Source organism: Solanum verrucosum, unplaced genomic scaffold (genome assembly GCF_900185275.1).
Source record: "Solanum verrucosum unplaced genomic scaffold, falcon-dt-bn FXZP01000180.1, whole genome shotgun sequence".
Classification (NCBI taxonomy): domain Eukaryota; kingdom Viridiplantae; phylum Streptophyta; class Magnoliopsida; order Solanales; family Solanaceae; genus Solanum; species Solanum verrucosum.
Window position 1 is genome coordinate 1,167,033 of NW_026020402.1, and position 18,879 is coordinate 1,185,911.

The following is an 18,879-nucleotide window of genomic DNA, read 5'->3' on the forward strand; positions in this document are numbered from 1 at the left end:
TTATTTTTTGTTAGTACGGACTACGGCATGAAGTCGATACTATCGAGGGCTGCTTGCAAATTTCACTGAAGTTATTGCAAATCTCTTTTTCGTCCCTAGGGTTTCCAATTCATTCTCGTCCCTTAGATTTCAATTTCAACAGTTCGCCGTGGTTTTGTCAATTAACAGGATAACAATGGCGTAAATTCTGTTCGCCGGCGATTTACTTTTGTCACCGTCACAAACTCTGCGCCGGCACTTTCTTCCGGTATGACACAAACAGAACTATCCAGGCTATTTATGCTCTCTAGAAACTTCGATTCCTTTTCTGATGTTATTGTTCTAACTTTAAGCTTGAGAAAACATATTTTTTTCGTGCATGTATAATTATTTGGACTGATTTGTTTTGACACTTTAACCAAATCCGCTAATGAATCTTACTTCTCCTTGTGAATTAGCTGAAAGCAGTCTCAATTGGATTTTTTTGTGTAGTAAATTAAGGCTTTATAACAATTGACAATTTTTTTAGGAACAAAATTGAAATTAGCAAAATCTCGTAGTTCTGGAGATGATCACATTCTTTTTTTCTGAAACTGGTAATGTTGTATTCCTCAGCATATCCTATATACTGGAGAATAAGGAAGAAACTACTTACAGAGAGCCTAACAGATCTACAAGCTCTAGTTACTCTATAACTATTTCTTTACACCAAAAAGAAAAAGAGATACAATACAATTCCATTTTACTCTATGAATAGAATTGGACCTATCTTCAAAAAATCTGTTATTTCTCTCTCTGCATAGTCCACTAGATGCAATGTGGAATGATTTTCCACCATCCCTTCTGGCACTTGCGTCCACCTCTTCTAATCCAGATCTGCATTGTGCTCAGGCACAGTCGATTTTGTGTCTGTGAGAGTAAAAAATAAATTCCATAGTTGTGCTGTTTCCCCACAAAGTTGACATCTGGATACTATAATCCTCCCATTTTTCTTCAAAACCTCTAGCAACCATGTGAAACATTTTACTTTAGTTGGTGCTATGTGTTTCCAGACATTGTTCCATAAACCTTGTTATCTCACATTCTTTTAGTATTCCAAGCATGTTGAATGGAATTCAGAATTGTTCTCAAGTTCTAAATGAGAGATCAATAAAGTTAAACGAACTGTGCTCTGAATACTCTACTTCAATTTGCTGCTTCTAAACTAGGAAAGGATGCCTTTGTAATGCTACGAATCTATTGAAGACTGTCATGAAATTGAGTCCTAATTATCCATACTAAAGCATAAAGTATGACTGCAAGTGCCTTAAAGTTGACGTTCCACTGGTAAACAGCCAGTAGGACAAGGAAACATGAGTTTAGCTTTCCAATCCGAGATGGCACACTAAAATTTATTCTAGTCAAATTTTATAAATTGTGTTTCTTCATTCAACTTGTTTGTTTGACTGTGTGCTGCAAATGTGCTGCTTCTATTTTTTTTCAACTGTAAATGTGCTTCACTATGCATAAAATGCTATTTAAAATCCTGGCTACATGGGCATATGCCACTGTCATGGTACAAATTTGTTTTCCCAACCGCTATTCAGACAATTCCGGGTGGTCCTTCCATCACTTGCAATATAGATAGTGTACATGCTGGTTGCCGTATTACAGCTTCTCATACCTTGTCAATTAAGTGTTATCTTAAATAGTTGTCAACCAAGTTTTGTTAGGTCAGTTTCAAATATTCTTCTTTTGATCAGTCATATTGTTGAATATTCTTTTGAGGATCAAAAAGGAGGTGGCGACTACTGATTGGACTTTTTTTCACTTTTCTTTTTTTCTGTACACCTTTGATCATATCACTGATGGTGTTGGTGTGCCTGACTCAGTTTTCAGTAGTTGTCAGTATTGCGTAAAAGTGCTATCCTTCCAGCCTGGAACAGTGCCAAAAAATTTAATTTGAGGTTTACCTATTTAAGCTTTTACAAAATTTTCATGAAAGTGTAATCTTCCTTGGGGAAAAAGTTTTGACTGAAAGAATTTTTCTTACTCGAAAAGATGACTTTTCACTTTGTGCGTGTACTCAAAGGCTTATTTCACCTACTCTTTTTGTTGGTATTTGATTGTGTGTTTGGACTGATGATAAAGACACAACTGTGTTGGTGCGATTTCACGCTTTCAGGGTTGTCTTTTTGTATGATGAACTATTTTAGAAGAAAAAGTAAGGTAGAACAAATACATCCTATTTTGTAGTTTTAAAGTATGGTTTCCTTGAGATGGTTTCGGCCTTAAAGGTTCTTTGAATACTTTATGCGATGGCATTGTTACTTTCTTTTTTCACAACTTAGCCTTTTATGTTCTGAATAATGAAGACGCTTCTGTAGATAGGAGAGCTCAACTTCTGTATTCAGTGCTAGAGAGTTGTCAACCTATTAATGGGTGCACCAAAGCAGAAGTGGACATCAGAAGAAGAAGCTGCCCTTAAAGCTGGTGTAGCGAAGTATGGGGTTGGCAAATGGAGCACCATTCTTAAAGATCCGGAGTTTGCTGCTGTGTTGCGCTCTCGCTCAAATGTGGACTTGAAGGTACTAGACAGAACAACATTATCAAAACTTGTCTTCTCATTCTGTTGGAAGCTTGTTTAGCCAGCTGGAGTATGTCATGTATTCACATAGTAACAATATTGATGCGTTTCTACAATGTCTCTTCTGTCTGGTTTTGCCTTTTCTTTTTCCCATCGTTCTGGCTTGCTTTGGTTAGTAAAAGTTGCCTTGATGGGCTTAGTTTTGCCTGGACAGGATAAATGGAGGAATCTACATGTCATGGCAAGTGGTTGGGGATCTCGGCATCGAGGGAAGATTGTGTCTAAAAGTGTTCAGCCTACACCGAAGCACGATGACAACACCTTGGTTAGCTGTGTGGGTGAGAATGATATAGAAATTCTTGATGTTAAACCTCTTGCATCGACTGGGACTGGTGATGTACTGAAGGATGTTGGCACAAAAAAACCACTTTCAAGGTTATTAAGCCACCGATCACTTAGATCTTCCTTATTCAAATCTTGGATTCCTTACAACTAGTCTTGAATGTTGTGCTGGGAGAGTGTTTGGAGAAAAATACTACTTTATTTATTGACTTATATGAATCTGAAATCACTTTTTAAGAAAATAGTGTACTCCATAAGATATCTAACAATTCAATTTTGAGATGGTGAAGTACTCAAACCCTGTTAGAAATAAATAAACAATCAAAGCATATTTTGAGATACAACTTTTCATGCATTTAATGATTAATACTCCCTCCATTTCAATTTGTTTGTCTTACTTTCCTTCTTACTCTCTTTAAAAAAGAAGCCACTTGCTATATTTAGTAACTCCTTACCCCCATATCCTACATGGCATATTTAAGACCACATGATTCAAAAGAAATTTTTGGTACTTAAATATCTTTATTAAGACCATAGAATTCAAAAGTCTTCTTGATATCTTAAACTCCGTCCTGAGTCAACTAGGACAAACAAAGTGAAACACAAAGTAATATTTTTCATCAAAAGGATAATTGTAAGTTATCTAATATAATTTTTTGTTTTTTGAACTTGGTAACTTAACTTATCTAATACCCTCCTTTAGTTAAGGAACTTAATGTAAACCATTTAGTTCTGGAAGTCATTTGGCTCTGTTATAGAAAAGGTTTAGTGGCCAACTTGATATTTTCTTATTATTGATACTTGTAGTCCTTGATAGATGTTACCAACTATGCAATATAGCTTTTTGAAAATGATTGATTTATATCTTTTGGTCTGAATTCAAATTTGTAATAACAAGTTTGGAATTCGAGTAATTTAGTTCTACAATTGCCTCTTTTTTCCCTTCTCAAAAATACTCACCCACTTTACAATGTATCAAACTTGTGTTGTTTGTTCATTGGTTGTAGATTAGATGATCTTATACTGGAGTCAATAGCCAAATTGAAGGAATCACGTGGATCTAGTCGGAATGCAATTTCTTCTTACATAGAGGTAATATTTTCCTATTTTGAGCATATTTGATATAAGTCCGAGAAAGTGATTTAATATTTTTTTTTTAAGATTTAGTTAATTTTATATTGCTATTAGTATTAGAATGCCCCACATTAGTTGAGGGAACAAATTGTTGTCTTCTTAAATGGGTTTTGAGCAATTCTCACCAGATGAGCTAGTTTTGAGGTTGAGTTAGGCCCACGGTCATCCATTTCTTTTTTTGGTGTATCCATGCAGGATTCCCATGTTATGTTGTCTAGTATTGGGCGTACCCCAGCAGTGGGGAGAGGGAGGGCGTTGTTAGGATGTCCCAAATTGGGTGAGGGAATGATTTGTTATCTTCTTATATGATTTTAGACAAGCCCTACTTAGTTAGCTTTTGGTCGAGTTAGGTCAAGGTCTATTTTCTTGACATGTTTGGTTTACCTAAGTATCATACCAATTACTATTGGAGTCACCTTCTGTTTAATCTATGTTTTCAATTTTTGATGACAAAACTACGTGTTTATGCTCTCAAGTTCTGCCTAGTTAAACATTTTCAAGACATTTGTATTAATTTTATTTTTTTCTTCTAACGAAAATCTGCCGCCTCGTACACAAGAAGGAGAAGCAGACCCTTACCGTGTTCTTTTCAAAGAACTCTAAAAGATGTTGAGGTATAATGAGTCAAGCAGATAAACAAGTTTAAATTGTTCCTTGATTTTTCAAGAAAACAAAAAGAATAAATATAAGTTGCTTTTCTGCCTTGTTTGAGCAAGTCCTGTAATATATGTTAACAATTTGCTATAAGTTAAACATGCATGTCCTGTCTGTATCTTAGTTGCTGATTTCACACGGGAGCCAAGACTTGCTGTGAGCTAAACATGCCTGTGCGGTTTGTATCTTAGTAGCTGATAGTTATGCTGGAATTTCTGTAACTTGGCTTTTCACTAGTTGGCAATGCCTTTTGATCTTCATTGCACAAACCGGAGCACCCGGAACTATGTAAGAAGTATCAAACAGAAGAGGAAAAAGGTGGAAACTGGTAAAATGTACTAGGGAAAGGTTATGTGCCAACTGGAAAATGGCCCAACTTGGTCATTGGGATGGCCAAAGGTCGCCGGGAATTGGTAGTGGTAATTATTCTTCCCCATGTGTTGTGTTCTAGTCAAATTTCTCATCGTACACTGGGACTTTTTTGTGTTTTCAACATAGACCAATGTAAGTGAGATGCTTATGCTTCTTTTTCAGAGGTTAAGATGGGATTTGCTTGTAAAGGTTGAAGTTGCTCACTGGGCAAAGTTTCTTTAGTTTTAAGTGCAGTTTATACTAATTTTATCCAAAAAAAAGTTTGCTTTATCCTTATTTATTCTACTCTTATTTTTCACTTAGATGATACTAGTGTATGGATCTTTTAAATGCTGGCATATTCTTTTCATTACTTTAGATGCCTATAACTCAACAATTTCTTTTGTTTTGTTTAAAGGAGCGGTATGTGGCACCTCTAAACTTTGAAAGACTGTTGGCAGCAAATTTGAAGGTGTTGACTGAAAAAGGAAGACTGATAAAGGTAATCAACATGGAAACTGGTATAAAATGATGCAGAAATCACTCTACCCCTTCTTTATGTTCAACGAGGATGCATTTGCTGCATGTTAAGACATGCAATGCCTGTTCCACGTTAATGTAGCATTAACATCAGTAGATCATGTTTAGTGATTACTGAGGAGAATTAAGATAAACTGTCATAGATTGAATTGTCCTTCTTGTATTTTATTTTTTCTTGTCAATATTTGGTTCTTTTCTATTGCTATGTTGAATAGGAGTTGGTGGATGTCAGATTATCATGCCCCAAAGATTTAAGTTTCATCACACACTACAAAACTCTAACTAAAAGGTGCTTCTAATTGACACTAAGCTCCATTTGTAGTATCACATCATGCCTAAGTGAGGAAGGTATAAAGCAATGAGAGAATGAAATGTCTGAATTCATTCTTTTTGGTTTGCCATGCAATTCTCGTTCAGTTATGGACCCTCTCCTGAATCATAATGTGTATTCTTGAATCCAAGAAAATGAAAGCTCATACTGTGGTCTTGTGGCTACTTTGTTTAGAGTTTTGAATTTTGTTAAAGAATGCTAAAAAATTTCAATGCTTGGAAGCATAGATGTTGGTTGTGGAGTAAAATTCTTCAGTTGATTTGAAACTGCCACCATTTAATGCATGAATTTAACTTTACTATTGTTCAGTTCTTTTATATTCATTCTTAGAGGATCAGACAAACACTGTGATATGGGTAAATGATCAAATTTCCATTTTTCCTTTCGGGGGATTTAAAAAAAATACTTTTTTGTGGACACTGGACGGCCCAATTATAGATATACTTGTCTGTTCCATAACCTGGATCTTGATACCTCCATCCAAATTGATAGGTAAAGCATCACTACGGGATTGCACCGAGTAGAGCATCATCTGATGGCAAGGGAGGCCCTTTCTCTTCGCTTATGGGCGGAAAGCTTGATTCCACTATGGTAGAAAAGAATGAAACTAGATTACTGACTAAAGCACAGATTGATGCGGACTTAGAGCAAATGAAGAGCATGAGTGCAGAGGAGGCTGCTGCAGCCGCTGCACAAGCAGTTGCAGAGGCTGAAGTTGCCATTGCTGATGCAGAACAGGCAGCAAGGATTGCAGAGGAGTTTGAAGCAGAGGCGGAGGCAGCACAGTGCTTTGCTGAAGTAGCATCGAAGGCACTACAGCATCAGACTATCCTTGTCTGGTAAGCTAACCTTTTAAGAGTGAACTTATCGTGGTGGTTGTTGACAAACTTCTTCTAACGCCACAATGAGCCCATTAATTCTCTAAAACATTGTATTATCAGGTGATGTTATGCTGGTGATTCTCCAACTGCTAAAATATCATTGACAAAGGAAAAGTTTTAAATTGTCGGAAATATTAGAATTCTAGTCTGAGGACATATTAAACATTAATAAAAATATTTCATTTTGTTTAATATTTGGTGCAAAATGCCACACATATCATACGTAACTTATGCTCCTTAAAACTCTTATGTTGCTTTCAACAATTTTCATTGTAATGTTTTTTGAGAATTGAGAGTCTTGCTTCTCTAGGAACTAGAGGCGAACCCAGTATTTGAAGGCTTCAGGTGCACGAATATTACTTTAGCTCAAATATGAGCTCTAAGCTGAACTTAAAATAAAAATAGTTGAAAAGGGCTTTAGCTGGATTTGAACCCTGGTCTCACGGGTGATTTTTCTGTCTTGTACCAATGACACAAGGGCATTCATGCTCCTCATGGGTGCATTGTTAATTATATCCTAGTATCTTTTAGTTTCTCAAAATAGATATACACAGGGGCGGACCCACGTGGGTTCCAGGGGGTTCACCTGAACCCCCTCGGCAAAAAGTTACACTGTATATATAAGGTAATTTTCTGTATTTATGTGGATATATATATTTTGAACCCCCTCAATGACAAGGAGAAAGAGATGGCCCAGTGGCAAGTTCCCTGAAAATTAAGCCTTACGTCGAGGGTTCAAATCCCTGCATTAGCGTTTTATTTTTTTCTTTTTCAGTTTCAGTTTTTTTTTTTTAAGGTTTCAGTTCCGTTTTTGACGTTTTTTTTAGTTTTTTATTTTATAAAACATGCTAAAAGTGTGGTTTTAAACCCAAAAAAATTCAAGGGTCCGCCACTAAAACTAAATACTACTACTTTCTTGAAATTTTGTTTTGTTGGCTTATATATACACGGTTATACTTTTATTTTTCGAACCCCCTGAACGAAAATCCTGGGTTTGCCACTGGATATACATATATACACATGATTTTTTCCGAAGTTGACGGGTGCACGTGCACCCCCATTTATAGGTGTGGGTCCGCCTCTGCTAGGAACTATAAGTTTTAAAGACAGTTAGTCTACCTAATATGAATTAGTGACAGTGTGACACCTGTCTTTTCTAGAGCAGCTAGTGCCATAAGCATTAGAAGAATTGCCATATATTAGAGATAAAGTGAAATTCCAGTAACTTAGGACTGACTGTAGATCCCTCTAAAAGTTATATATAGGTTAATGCCTCTAGACTGAAAGATCCCATACAATCGTATTAGATACACCCTTCTAGTATTCCATGACCACCCTTATGTATAGATTCTGTGATATTTCTCCATTTCGTATTATCCCTTGGTAGTTGGTACTTTGTTTGTCAATGCCTTCTTTTAATTATTTATATACGGAAGTTCTAATAATGGAGTGGAGAAGAACTGGGGATTTGCTATTAAGACCTACAAGAATAATTTACAAGAAATTTATTATGTTATTGTGAATTTCATTTTGGCATGATTTCTTCATTATTGTATTTTTTTTTCCATACTTGAGTTTGATATGTTTTACTTGAGCCTAGGTCTATTGAAGATAGCCTCTAAGGCTGCCTACACACCACCCTCTGTAGACCCCACCTATGAGATTACATTGTGTTTGTTGTTGTTATTATTTCAGTATTGGAGAAAGAAGAGTACGTATGCTTCTGGCATGCACTTTCTTTTTCTCATAGTCCCTTAAGCTACTGCTCTTCCACATGCCTTTTAATTAATGTAAACCAGGTTTAACACTGGGAAATATGAGCAACAATATAATAATCAGTTTGGTAAGTTCAAAGACTTGGATGGAAAAGAAAGGAGGATTTGCTTTCAGACTATATAAAATCATATTGTTATCAAATGTTTTTCCTTATACAAATTGCAGAACCTTATCTGGTTGCTGGGACACATGCCAGCATTGAGTTCATCCAATTCCATTATTTTTTACATGGAGTAGACATGTGTGTGCACGTGTGAAAACCCACTAAAATTTAGCAAATACTAAATATGAACCCATAATTCTGAAAGTAAAATTAGTTCAGTGTTATAAACCGTAATGTTTGAACCCATCAAGTTTAAATCCTCAATCCGTCCCTGTCCAGTTGGAAGAACCAAGAGCACTTGTTTCTTTCAACAATCTACTCGTTTAAATCTCTCTCTCTCTCTCTCTCTCTCTCTGTGTCGTATGCACACGGCGCACACTACCTAGTGTAATCTGATGTTTAAATGTAATTTAATTTTAGCTACTCCCCTTTTCCCTAGAAAAATTGACCTGCTTACTTGGTGGAGAGCCAAAAGTAGTTTCCTTTACTACTGAATTTTTTGAGTAAAAAATTAAGATTTTTTCGTTTTTTTTTTTTTTACCTTTTTTACTTTTTGATTTCAGATTATGTTTTAAACAGCATTCCTGTAGTTTCTAAATCTTTAAAGTTTCATTTCCATAAAACAAATAAATTCACCTCAAAATGAATAGAAAATTGGTCAGTCTTTTATCTGGTCACCTTTTCTGGGCCAGGGTTTAATTCATTGAAACTATTTTGTCTTTGATTAGTATATTGGTCCGTATTTGCTGAAGTTCTGTTATGGAGTTAGGTTGTCATCAAAATCTGTGTTTTAACATGATATATTTAAGGTCATCTAGAACTTATATGCACCAAATTTCCTCTCTAATGTTTAATAGTTTACCTGCATTTTGTTTAATTAGAGGATGAGGAGCACTCCATTAACTTTGGTCTGTAGAAAGTTGGTTATCTGAAATTTTGTTAACTGCAAGAGATCATTTCTAAAATGGGGGTTTTGCAACTATTGAATATATAGTTTTTGCAAGGGATTGATGAAAACTTGAAGCTCTTCTTTTTGTATGAGCACACAGGTTTACACAAACTTGCATGAAGGCAACATTGCTAGATGCACATATGCTCAAATTAGACATTTGACTCATCATTTGGCATTGTATATAGTGTAGGTCCATATTGCATAGTGGATAGGCAATTTCATGCAGTTGCTGTAAGTTTTCAATATTGAATGGCGATATACCGCTTTAAGTGCTACTAGCACACATCATATTAAAATTCTATCACATTTGCTTGATTTGGAGGCTGGAATGTTTTCAGCCTTCTGAAATACTGGTATCTCTTCCAATACAAGGTAGTGCAATGTTGTGTTTACTCCCGTAGGTTCTGAATTTTTACCCTTTTTGTACTTCTGAAGTTTCTCAATATGTTGTCTTTACCAAAAAGTTCGGCAATATGTATTATCACAACCAATGGTTGATTTCAACTTGATTTAAGCTAAGTTGCGTGACAACAAAACCTTAACGAAGCTGCTTTCTAAAATGTAATTTATTTATGAAATCTTTCCTTGTTTATGCAGATGGCACTATCTGGATCTATCGCTAGGGTTTTCATCTTCAGTACAGTTGGCAATTTATTGTTGATATGTGGATAGAGCTGTAAATGTGGAGATTTCTTTCATTGCTAGTGATCTTAAATATAGCATTGTGGTCATAATGAAGTTTATAGGCAAATGGAGTTTAGTCGTCCTCTTTTTGGTGGTTGACAAGCAATTTGTATATCCTTTAAAAAACTGTACCTTTTCCCTCTTAACTCTGGTTTGGTCCCAAGTGGCTGTAAAAAATGAGCTTAGTTGAATTGCCGTTGATCCACGAACTTTTGGTGAACCAAGGTTTCAAAAGATTGATTATGTTGTGTTTTGAGGCTACGTATTGATATTGCTGGAGCATTCATATGTTGAGCCCTCGCATACTGCTAAGAATTGTTGATGAATGGAATTCATCAATGCATAGGTTATCAAAAGAAGCATCAGCACTTCAGTGTGGGTATGCTCTCAGCCACAAATTATTGGGTGCATAACTTTTTTGCTATGTGAAGCCTATCATAATTTTGTTCAACTTTAGCTGTGTTGAACTTTATATATCATATACTATTTTCTTCCCTTTTTTGGTTCAATTATCCTTGCAATATACGATACCACAGACGATGTTTCAGTGCAAGAAGCATTACGGAATCTACTCTGAATTGAAAAGGTCTGGGATCCAAGCATAAGATACGACAATCAGAAAGATAAGACGGATGACAGCTCTCTCAATCAGCAAGACAATTTAATTTACATTTAAGAAACAACTCTGGAGAAACCAATAGCCTCACAAATTTAATATACAAAATCAGTAGGTCATCCTTAACTCTTTGATTTTGAGTGCTTGACAAGCCAATCAATGACAGAGTCAATATTGGTGGAGTTTTTGCATGATATCATATAGCAGCACACCTCTCTGTCTGTTACTGATTTCAATCCCCTGCACAACAAAACAATTGTTCTTAAAAGAGTCCACATAGATATAAATATATCTGCCCTTCCTTTAACTTGATTTCCAATTTTACCATATTCCAAGGGGAAAGATATGTATTCCCTAAATTCAACTATGACAAAGCATACTCATGAAATATTGTCTGCTTACATCTCATCAGTCAAAGCCTGCTTGGACAGAGCTCCAGGTTTGTCAATCTTGTTCCCCAATACCAGCAACGGAATACCACTCAATGATGGCTTGTTCAGCAGGTCATGGAGTTCACTTTTAGAAATGCTAAGATTATCATGATCAGCAGCATCAACAACATAACTACAGAGAAGGAGATTTAAACGATTTAGAAACACAGTACTTAAGTAGTAGAAGTTCAGTGAGGTAAGTAAAGCAGCTTCAACATAAGAAACCGAATAAACAAGAGAAAAGATGCATACACTATAGCTGAAACTGCACGACAATATCTTTCCCACATACTTCGGAATCTGGGTTGACCTCCGAGGTCCCACAATTTTATAGTGACATTACCTTTAGTCACTTTCCTCATGTTAAATCCCACCTAAATATCCAGTAACGCTCATATTGTTATCAAAGAACCTATACATTGAAAGCGGTATCACATAACACTAAGATGGGAACTTACCGTTGGTATCATATCTTCACTATATCCACCAGTCTAAGAATGACAAAAGTGGAGCAAATTTAGTCACGTCATATGGACAAAAAAAGGTTAACGGTATAGGTAAACGCTGGCACTAGAAAAGGTGTTAGTTATCTACTCACAGCAATAACATTTACAAGTGAAGTTTTCCCTGCATTTTGCAGCCCTATCAAAGAAAGCTCCATTTCCTGTTTAAAGAAGAGGCTGCAGAATGAACAAGTTTCTGTGAGCTCATATGAGGAATCAACATGTTGATGTACAAGTGCGAATGCAATATGAAACTCCAACAATTTTATAATACTATACATCTAGACCAGCTCAGAATCGAGATGATAGTAAGTTCCCTTTGTTTGTCTCTAAAGTGAATATCCAAATCGAAGTAATAACTACACGAAAAAGGTATACAAACACCAATAGCAAGTAAATGGTCTGTGCTCAGAACACTCAGTATACTATGAATGCAACGAGGAAGGGGGGTAAACGAAAATAAAAGCAATAACTAGCCCATTGATGAAGCTCATTTTTCTAACCCAGTCTTCTTGAGCTTCATCAGACGTTCAAAGTTTCAGGCATAAGATGGAAGCTCGAAAAGAACTCTTTAACTGCCAAAATGTAGAATCGGAATAACGGGCCGCTAACAATTCTCTTGACAAATTATTTCCATCTTTTAGTATCTAGACCTTAACAAACTAGAAAAAGTCATCCCCGCTATAAGGTCATGTGATACAGAGGCTTGTACTAAACACCTACAGATTGTGTTTCTAATAATAGGTAGTCTCAATGACAATGCAACAATCTGTCTACAGAAATATATCTCAAGAAGACAGAGTGCCACACACATTAAGAACCACAACTTATGTAGAAAAATCTACAAATAATGGTGAAGAATCATGATAAGACTATTGAGATTTGAAATCCGACCTCTCTTGTTCATTCATCCACAGTTGAGAAACGGAATAATGACCTTTTCTTGATCTCCTATTCCATTTTTTTCTTTTTTTGATAAGGTAAAGGTTATCTCCTATTCCATTTTTTTTCTTTTTTTGATAAGGTAAAGGTTTTCTTCTATTCCAATTTCTTTCTACTATATAGCTCTTTGCCTATCTTTCCTAGAGCCGTCAAAAAGGGCTTAGCCCATGGGGCCAGCCCGATCCAACCCGACCCAACCCGTTATTGGGATAGGGTTGGAATGTGATTTTTCAAACCCGTTTAAAATCGGGGCTTATAAGCCCAACCTTTTTATGCCCTTAGCCCTTGAGGCTTGATCGGGGCTGGGCCGGGGTTGGCCCATGGGCCAAATTATTTAATTTTAATTAAAATAAATATTAAAAACTAGAAAACTTAAATGTAACCTCTAACCTATACGGCTATAGTAGATTAGTACTACTAGACTACTAGTACGTGAAGATTTAAAAGGCTAAAGCCTTATAAATTCTAAAGTCATTACTCTTAAAAACTTAAGTCCCTAAATCCTAATATCTAAATTCTTGAACTACAACTCTCTGTCTCTTTACTCTTATAGTTTTATTGTCGTCTCATTTCTGCTACGACATTGGACAATTTTCACGCATGTAACAATTTTCTTAATTTCATTTAATAAAATACTTTAAGTACGTAATTATATATTGCTAACTAAAGTTTTAGTCAAAAGTGTTCTTTAGTTTACTAGTTTGTTTTTCAGATATTATTTACTTAAGAGATTATTATTTTTTTCTTTAAATATTTATTGCTAGATTTTTTATTTAGAATTATTGAAACAATGTTATTGTTTGTGACATTGATGTGACATTAAAAAAAAAAAAAGGAGGGCTGGCCCGCCCCAGCCCTTGACCCTTCTGGGGTTGGGCCGGGTTGACCATTTTACAGCCCTTTGAAATGAAGGGCCGGCCCACCCCACCCCAGCCCATGAAATTCTTTGGCCCACGGGGCTTGGGCGGGGTAGGGCTGGGCTGGCCCGTTTTGACGGCTCTAAATTCTTTCCCATGTCATCAATATCAGTGTTAGGAAATACGTATGATACAAGAGGCATATCCTAAAATGGTCATTATTAACAAAATTTCAGAATAAAATTCACAATGAAATCTCAGCAACTCAATCTGAAACTAGTTAACAGAGACAATATGAAGCTTACCTTCGGAGCCAATTGAGAAAAGCTTCCCAGAGACCCATGGATGACGCGAGGGATCGGAAATGAGAGAGATAGATAAGCAAATCTCAGTATAAACCACAAACCTCTCCCTCTGTCTCTTTCGCTGTTGAATTTACCTTTCCTTTTTCCTGCCTACTGTTTGCCTTATTACTATCTGCATTACGAAAATTTGAGAATGAAATGATTATGGTACAACATTACAAAATTTTGATAACATTTTCCCCTAAAATTCAAATATAATTACGAAATAGCCATGGTTCTTGGAAGCTACAGTTTGTTGTATGATGATTACGTGGACCAATACGATAACATAAAGTTGTCATAAAGGGGTACACTCGCGAAGAAGTGCGCGTGAGAGTCACGACCAATGAAATTTAAAATTGGCTGGCGGAAAGTGAGATTTTGCGGATGATTATTTGGAGTGTATGTAGTGGACAAAAATGTTAATCCAACAAGTAAATGCACGCGTGTGCTACTCATGTCGGGTCATCATTGGTTATATACAATTCTTAACCTTTTTTCGTTTTTTTTTGGGTTCTTTTATTTGTTCACTTTCCTCATGAAAACATATAATGCACAATTTCATAATCATATTACTTTCATAAATAGATAAAACATATATTTATATTAGAACACATATAATTATGCTAAAATATATAAACTTGTTAGAATTTAATTTGAAAAATATCTCTTGAAATGTGAATATATGGTTGGATTTGAAAGTGAGCATGACGTCAAACTTACAATTTCAAATTAAGACGGTGATGAATTAGATGACAAAAACTTATACTAAAAATATAATATTATTATATGAAAACTAATATAAAAGAAAAATATTAAAACTGTTAAAGAATAAATGCTCGGTGAAATGGTCTGGTGAATTCTTATACTTGTATCAGTTTGTATTCTGAATCCTTTTACTTACACCTTTGTCATCTGGACCCTTAAACTCAATAAAACATAATTTAACAAATTCCTCTGACCATTGACCAAGCTTATGTGTCTTTAAGACGGCTGAGTTGGCGAAAATGTGTGACTTCACGCATCTTAAGGCGAGGGAAAAACTTTTTTAAGTTAAAAAAATATTAAAATTATAAAAGAAATATTATTTTAAAAAAACAATTAATTAAAAAGTTATTTCTTCTTCCAAGCTTAATTGCTTTCCAATCTTCATCGTCGTCTGAGTAGTAACCTCAAAAGAGCAACAACCATGGCGAGAATAAAGGTTCATGAGTTGAGGAACAAGTCGAAGACATACCTTTTGGCTCAGTTGAAGGATCTGAAGGTGGAGCTTGCTCTTCTCCATGTTGCAAAGGTCACCGGTGGTGCTCCTAACAAGCTATCCAAATTCAAGGTGGTAAGGTTGTCAATTGCATAGGTTTTGACTGTCATCTCACAGAAGCAAAAGTCAGCTCTTAGAGAAGTTTACAAGAACAAGAAGTACTTGCCTCTTACGAAAAGTTTGGCCAGATCTGGTTCTGCGGTGGCCAAATTTGATTGTGCGGTGGCTTAGGTTGTTGTTACTGTGGAGGTTGGAGGAGGAAAGAAAAATAGTGATGATATGCGATGGAGATGAAGACGAGTGAGGGAGAAAGTTGCACAAGTGAGATTCTTGATGAAATATTGAGAGTCTCCATTGATGTTGGAGTTTTTGGGGGTAAAAATTTGCAAAGGCAAGAGGTTTGCTTCAGTCTATGTATGGAGGTGTAACGAGCAGGTTCGTCCATTTATCCACAATTCTCGAATTCTTGGTGTTTACAGCAACAAAGTCGGTATTTTTGCTTTTACTCTTACATGTAAGCTCAACACAATAAAAGGGAATAAACCCAGCAAGGAAAAGATACCAATTTCAATTCCAGATTCTGATGGTGTGGCGCCACTAGTTGTTGAATTCTGTAAGAAATGGTGGAAGGAAGGTGGAGGAGACGAAGAATGGTGTTGTTGGTTTTGGGATTGTGAAGAAATTGCCTAGAAAAGTTTTGGGGATTTTGTTCAATTTGCCTTTGGCTATTGCTGAGATGTTTGCTATTGCTGCCTTAATGGCCTCAGGAACTTTCATTGACCAAGGCGAGGCTCCAGATTACTACTTAAGGGAGAAAGTATATGTGATTCGCCGGCAAAAATGGCGACATCGGTGATGGCTTTGTTTTGGCAGTGAAATAGTGAAAATAGGGAGAATTAGAAATGCCAATAATAAATTAAAATGTTATTATTTTATATTTTATTAAATAATTTTGGTTAATAATTTTTAAAAAATAGTTATGAAATAATTATGTTGTGGCATTAATATATGTGACGTGGATATGACATGTCAATTATATAAAGGAGAGTGAGCTACACACATGGTTGGAGGGGCTTAAAAGTCTCATTTTATTTGAGTTTAAGGATCCAGATGACAAAAGTGTAAGTAGAAGGGTTCAAAATATAAACTGATACAAGTATGAGGGTCCACCAGACCATTTCGCCTAAATGCTCCATAAACTGAACTTTTAAATGTCTACATTGTGGATGTTATTGTGTTATTGATATGAGAAGAGAGATCTTCAATTTATAAAGTTCCAAACTTTCCTTTATGAAAAGAAAAATCAAATATGGTAGAGAAATATATTTGTCGTTCAGGAAAAGTTCAAACATTTATGCTAATACTTTAACTTTTCTTTAAAGGAAAAAGTAAAACTCAAATATGGTAAAAAAAAATCAGGGCAGAATCCTAAGGCAAATATTTTCAAACAAATTCACAAGTACCGCCAAGTTCATAATCAAAATCTCTCAATATTTTTATTGACAAATATCGTATAGAAAACTGTGTGTCTTTCTAAATTGACAGATACAGAGATTGTGTCTCTTTCTAAATTGACAGATATAGAGAATTCTTCCAAATCCAAAAATGAGGAGAAAAAAATGTAATCATTTTCTTGATAAGAAAACATATGGTACTTTCTTTCCTTTTCCCTTCGAAATAAAATTCTAAATTCTAGTTAAATATAAGCATTGTCGACCACATAATTAGATATTGAGACTTAGGATATAATTCAAATAACTAATGGAAAAAAGGGTCATATTTATCCATGAAGTATCATAATCATATTTATCCTTAATCATTCTATTTTTGATATATTAGTCCGTACCATCCATCTTTAGATACATATTTGCCCTTGGACTATTAATCCTATGTGACACCTATTTCCTCCTAATTTATTATTATACCCACTCATTTATTCCATAATATTGGAGTGAATTGGGTCCCCAAGTAAACATGATTTCTTGGTCATCTTGTTTTGATTGACCTATTAATTGGCTTGGTGGATAGAAGCTTATCAATGGAATATTTCGAGAAGAGAGCAAAATGAAAGTGAGTTTCTTGGCAGAGAAAGTGGTCAGCCTATGGGACAAGCCATTTTCTTATTTCGACAATAGTGGTATTGATTGAATTAAAGAAATCAGATAGACAATGAGGAGATCAATGGTGGTGGTTGAAAATGACCTTGCTCCCGCTTGGCAGCAGCATAACAGTATCAATTGACGCTAAGTTGACTTGGTTTTCTTCAGTAAGTTGAGTTGGTTCTCTTCGGTTAAAAATAAAAAGATTTGGTTCCTTCAATTTTTCAACTTCAAATAATTTACTGCTACTTAAATACTATCCACGCGCCTACCTAAAATAAATGCTAGCTATCTTTCTCAGCTTGGTGACAATGGATCTGAAAAACCATATAAACTCCGGCCTGTCGATTAGCTGCGATGACATACTTCCATTTTCATCATATTTACTTCTTTCTTCTGTTTCAGAGAATGTGAATGGACCAGTGCAGTGATTGGCATATATAAATAAAAGACATACACCATTGGCAAATGCAATATTTCCACATGGATGTAGTACTACATCCTTTTCCAAACAGATCTTAACCTATGATTGTGCATACACTCGTTATCTAACCTTTGTTAGAAAATAGCATACACAACGGAAGCATTCCAGAAACATACATCTTGCATGAATATAGATAACAATCACAAATACGCATCACGTACAAAGTATGTTGAAAATTAACTTAGGATTACCTCTGCACAGATATCTTGAAGTAAATCCGACTCCAGCTCTACGGTCTTTTACAGTGATCCCAATTAATAATTGAACTCTCTAAATACTTGGGTGGACAAGTATTGTATAGAATACTTTTTGTTTTCTAGATTAGAAAAATCCCTACTTATAGAGATGTCTCCTAGTCCAAAGAGGAGAAGAAAGTATAAATCATTTTTCTTCAGAAAACCCAAAACTCACGTTTCTTTCTTGGAAGAAATATACACGTTACTTTTCCTTCTTCTACTAGAAAATAGGATTATGAGTTCTAGTTAAAATGGCACTAGAGGGGCCACAAAATTTATTACTGAGGCTTCCAATTATGGAAATAATTCCAAATAATTAATTTGAATTATTCTTACCATAATAAATTACAAATCATTCCACTAAAAATTCGTAATTGCACTCGTCTATTTATATTTCGAAATTCACCATTAAACACTTATGTAATTCCCCATGTTAAGATTACAGATACTAATCAATACATTAAATTACTGATGAATTTAATTCAATGATTAATTTTCTTTAGAGCAATACTTAACTTATTTCATGTGCCAGATTCATGAATCTACCTGCCGGGTTTACACATGAAAACTTATAAGTTTCTCATAAAAAGGTGTATCATCAATCTCTATATTGAGACATAGATTCCATCAACCAACTAATTATTTCATCAATATATATTATCACCATCCAATCTACCAGACAAATTGACCCATCTCAGAATCTCACCTTTTAATAAATCAAAACGATAATTAATATATACAGATCATAATCGTTATATCAAGATTAAGAATATAAGTACATTTAACAGTTTAGAAAATATGTTTTTATCAGTC

At 35.2% G+C, this 18,879-nt stretch overlaps 3 protein-coding genes across 7 annotated transcripts in view; 1 reads left to right on the plus strand and 2 right to left on the minus strand.

Annotated features, from left to right (window-relative positions):
* LOC125840252 (malate dehydrogenase, glyoxysomal-like) overlaps positions 1–18,879 on the minus strand; it is a 320,744-nt gene that overhangs the window by 187,923 nt on the left and 113,942 nt on the right. The gene's annotated exons all lie outside the window — the stretch shown is intronic.
* LOC125840256 (telomere repeat-binding factor 1-like) lies at positions 104–10,486 on the plus strand. Of its 4 annotated transcripts, none has more exons than XM_049519230.1 (7): positions 104–247; positions 2,346–2,546; positions 2,760–2,980; positions 3,895–3,979; positions 5,445–5,528; positions 6,390–6,736; positions 10,207–10,486. In XM_049519230.1, coding segments are annotated over exons 2-7 (888 nt in total). In that variant the 5' UTR covers positions 104–247; positions 2,346–2,396; the 3' UTR covers positions 10,208–10,486. The 4 variants fall into 4 exon arrangements, with proteins under 4 accessions (XP_049375187.1, XP_049375188.1, XP_049375186.1 ...); XM_049519231.1 differs by having other exon boundaries at positions 131–272; XM_049519229.1 differs by having other exon boundaries at positions 131–247; positions 2,334–2,546.
* LOC125840265 (ADP-ribosylation factor-like protein 8a) lies at positions 10,938–14,117 on the minus strand. Its single transcript, XM_049519241.1, has 6 exons — positions 13,948–14,117; positions 11,939–12,020; positions 11,799–11,831; positions 11,593–11,714; positions 11,312–11,473; positions 10,938–11,149 (listed from the first exon to the last, which is right to left on the minus strand). The coding sequence occupies exons 1-6, from the start codon at positions 13,983–13,985 to the stop codon at positions 11,032–11,034; spliced, it is 555 nt and encodes a 184-aa protein (XP_049375198.1). The 5' UTR covers positions 13,986–14,117; the 3' UTR covers positions 10,938–11,031.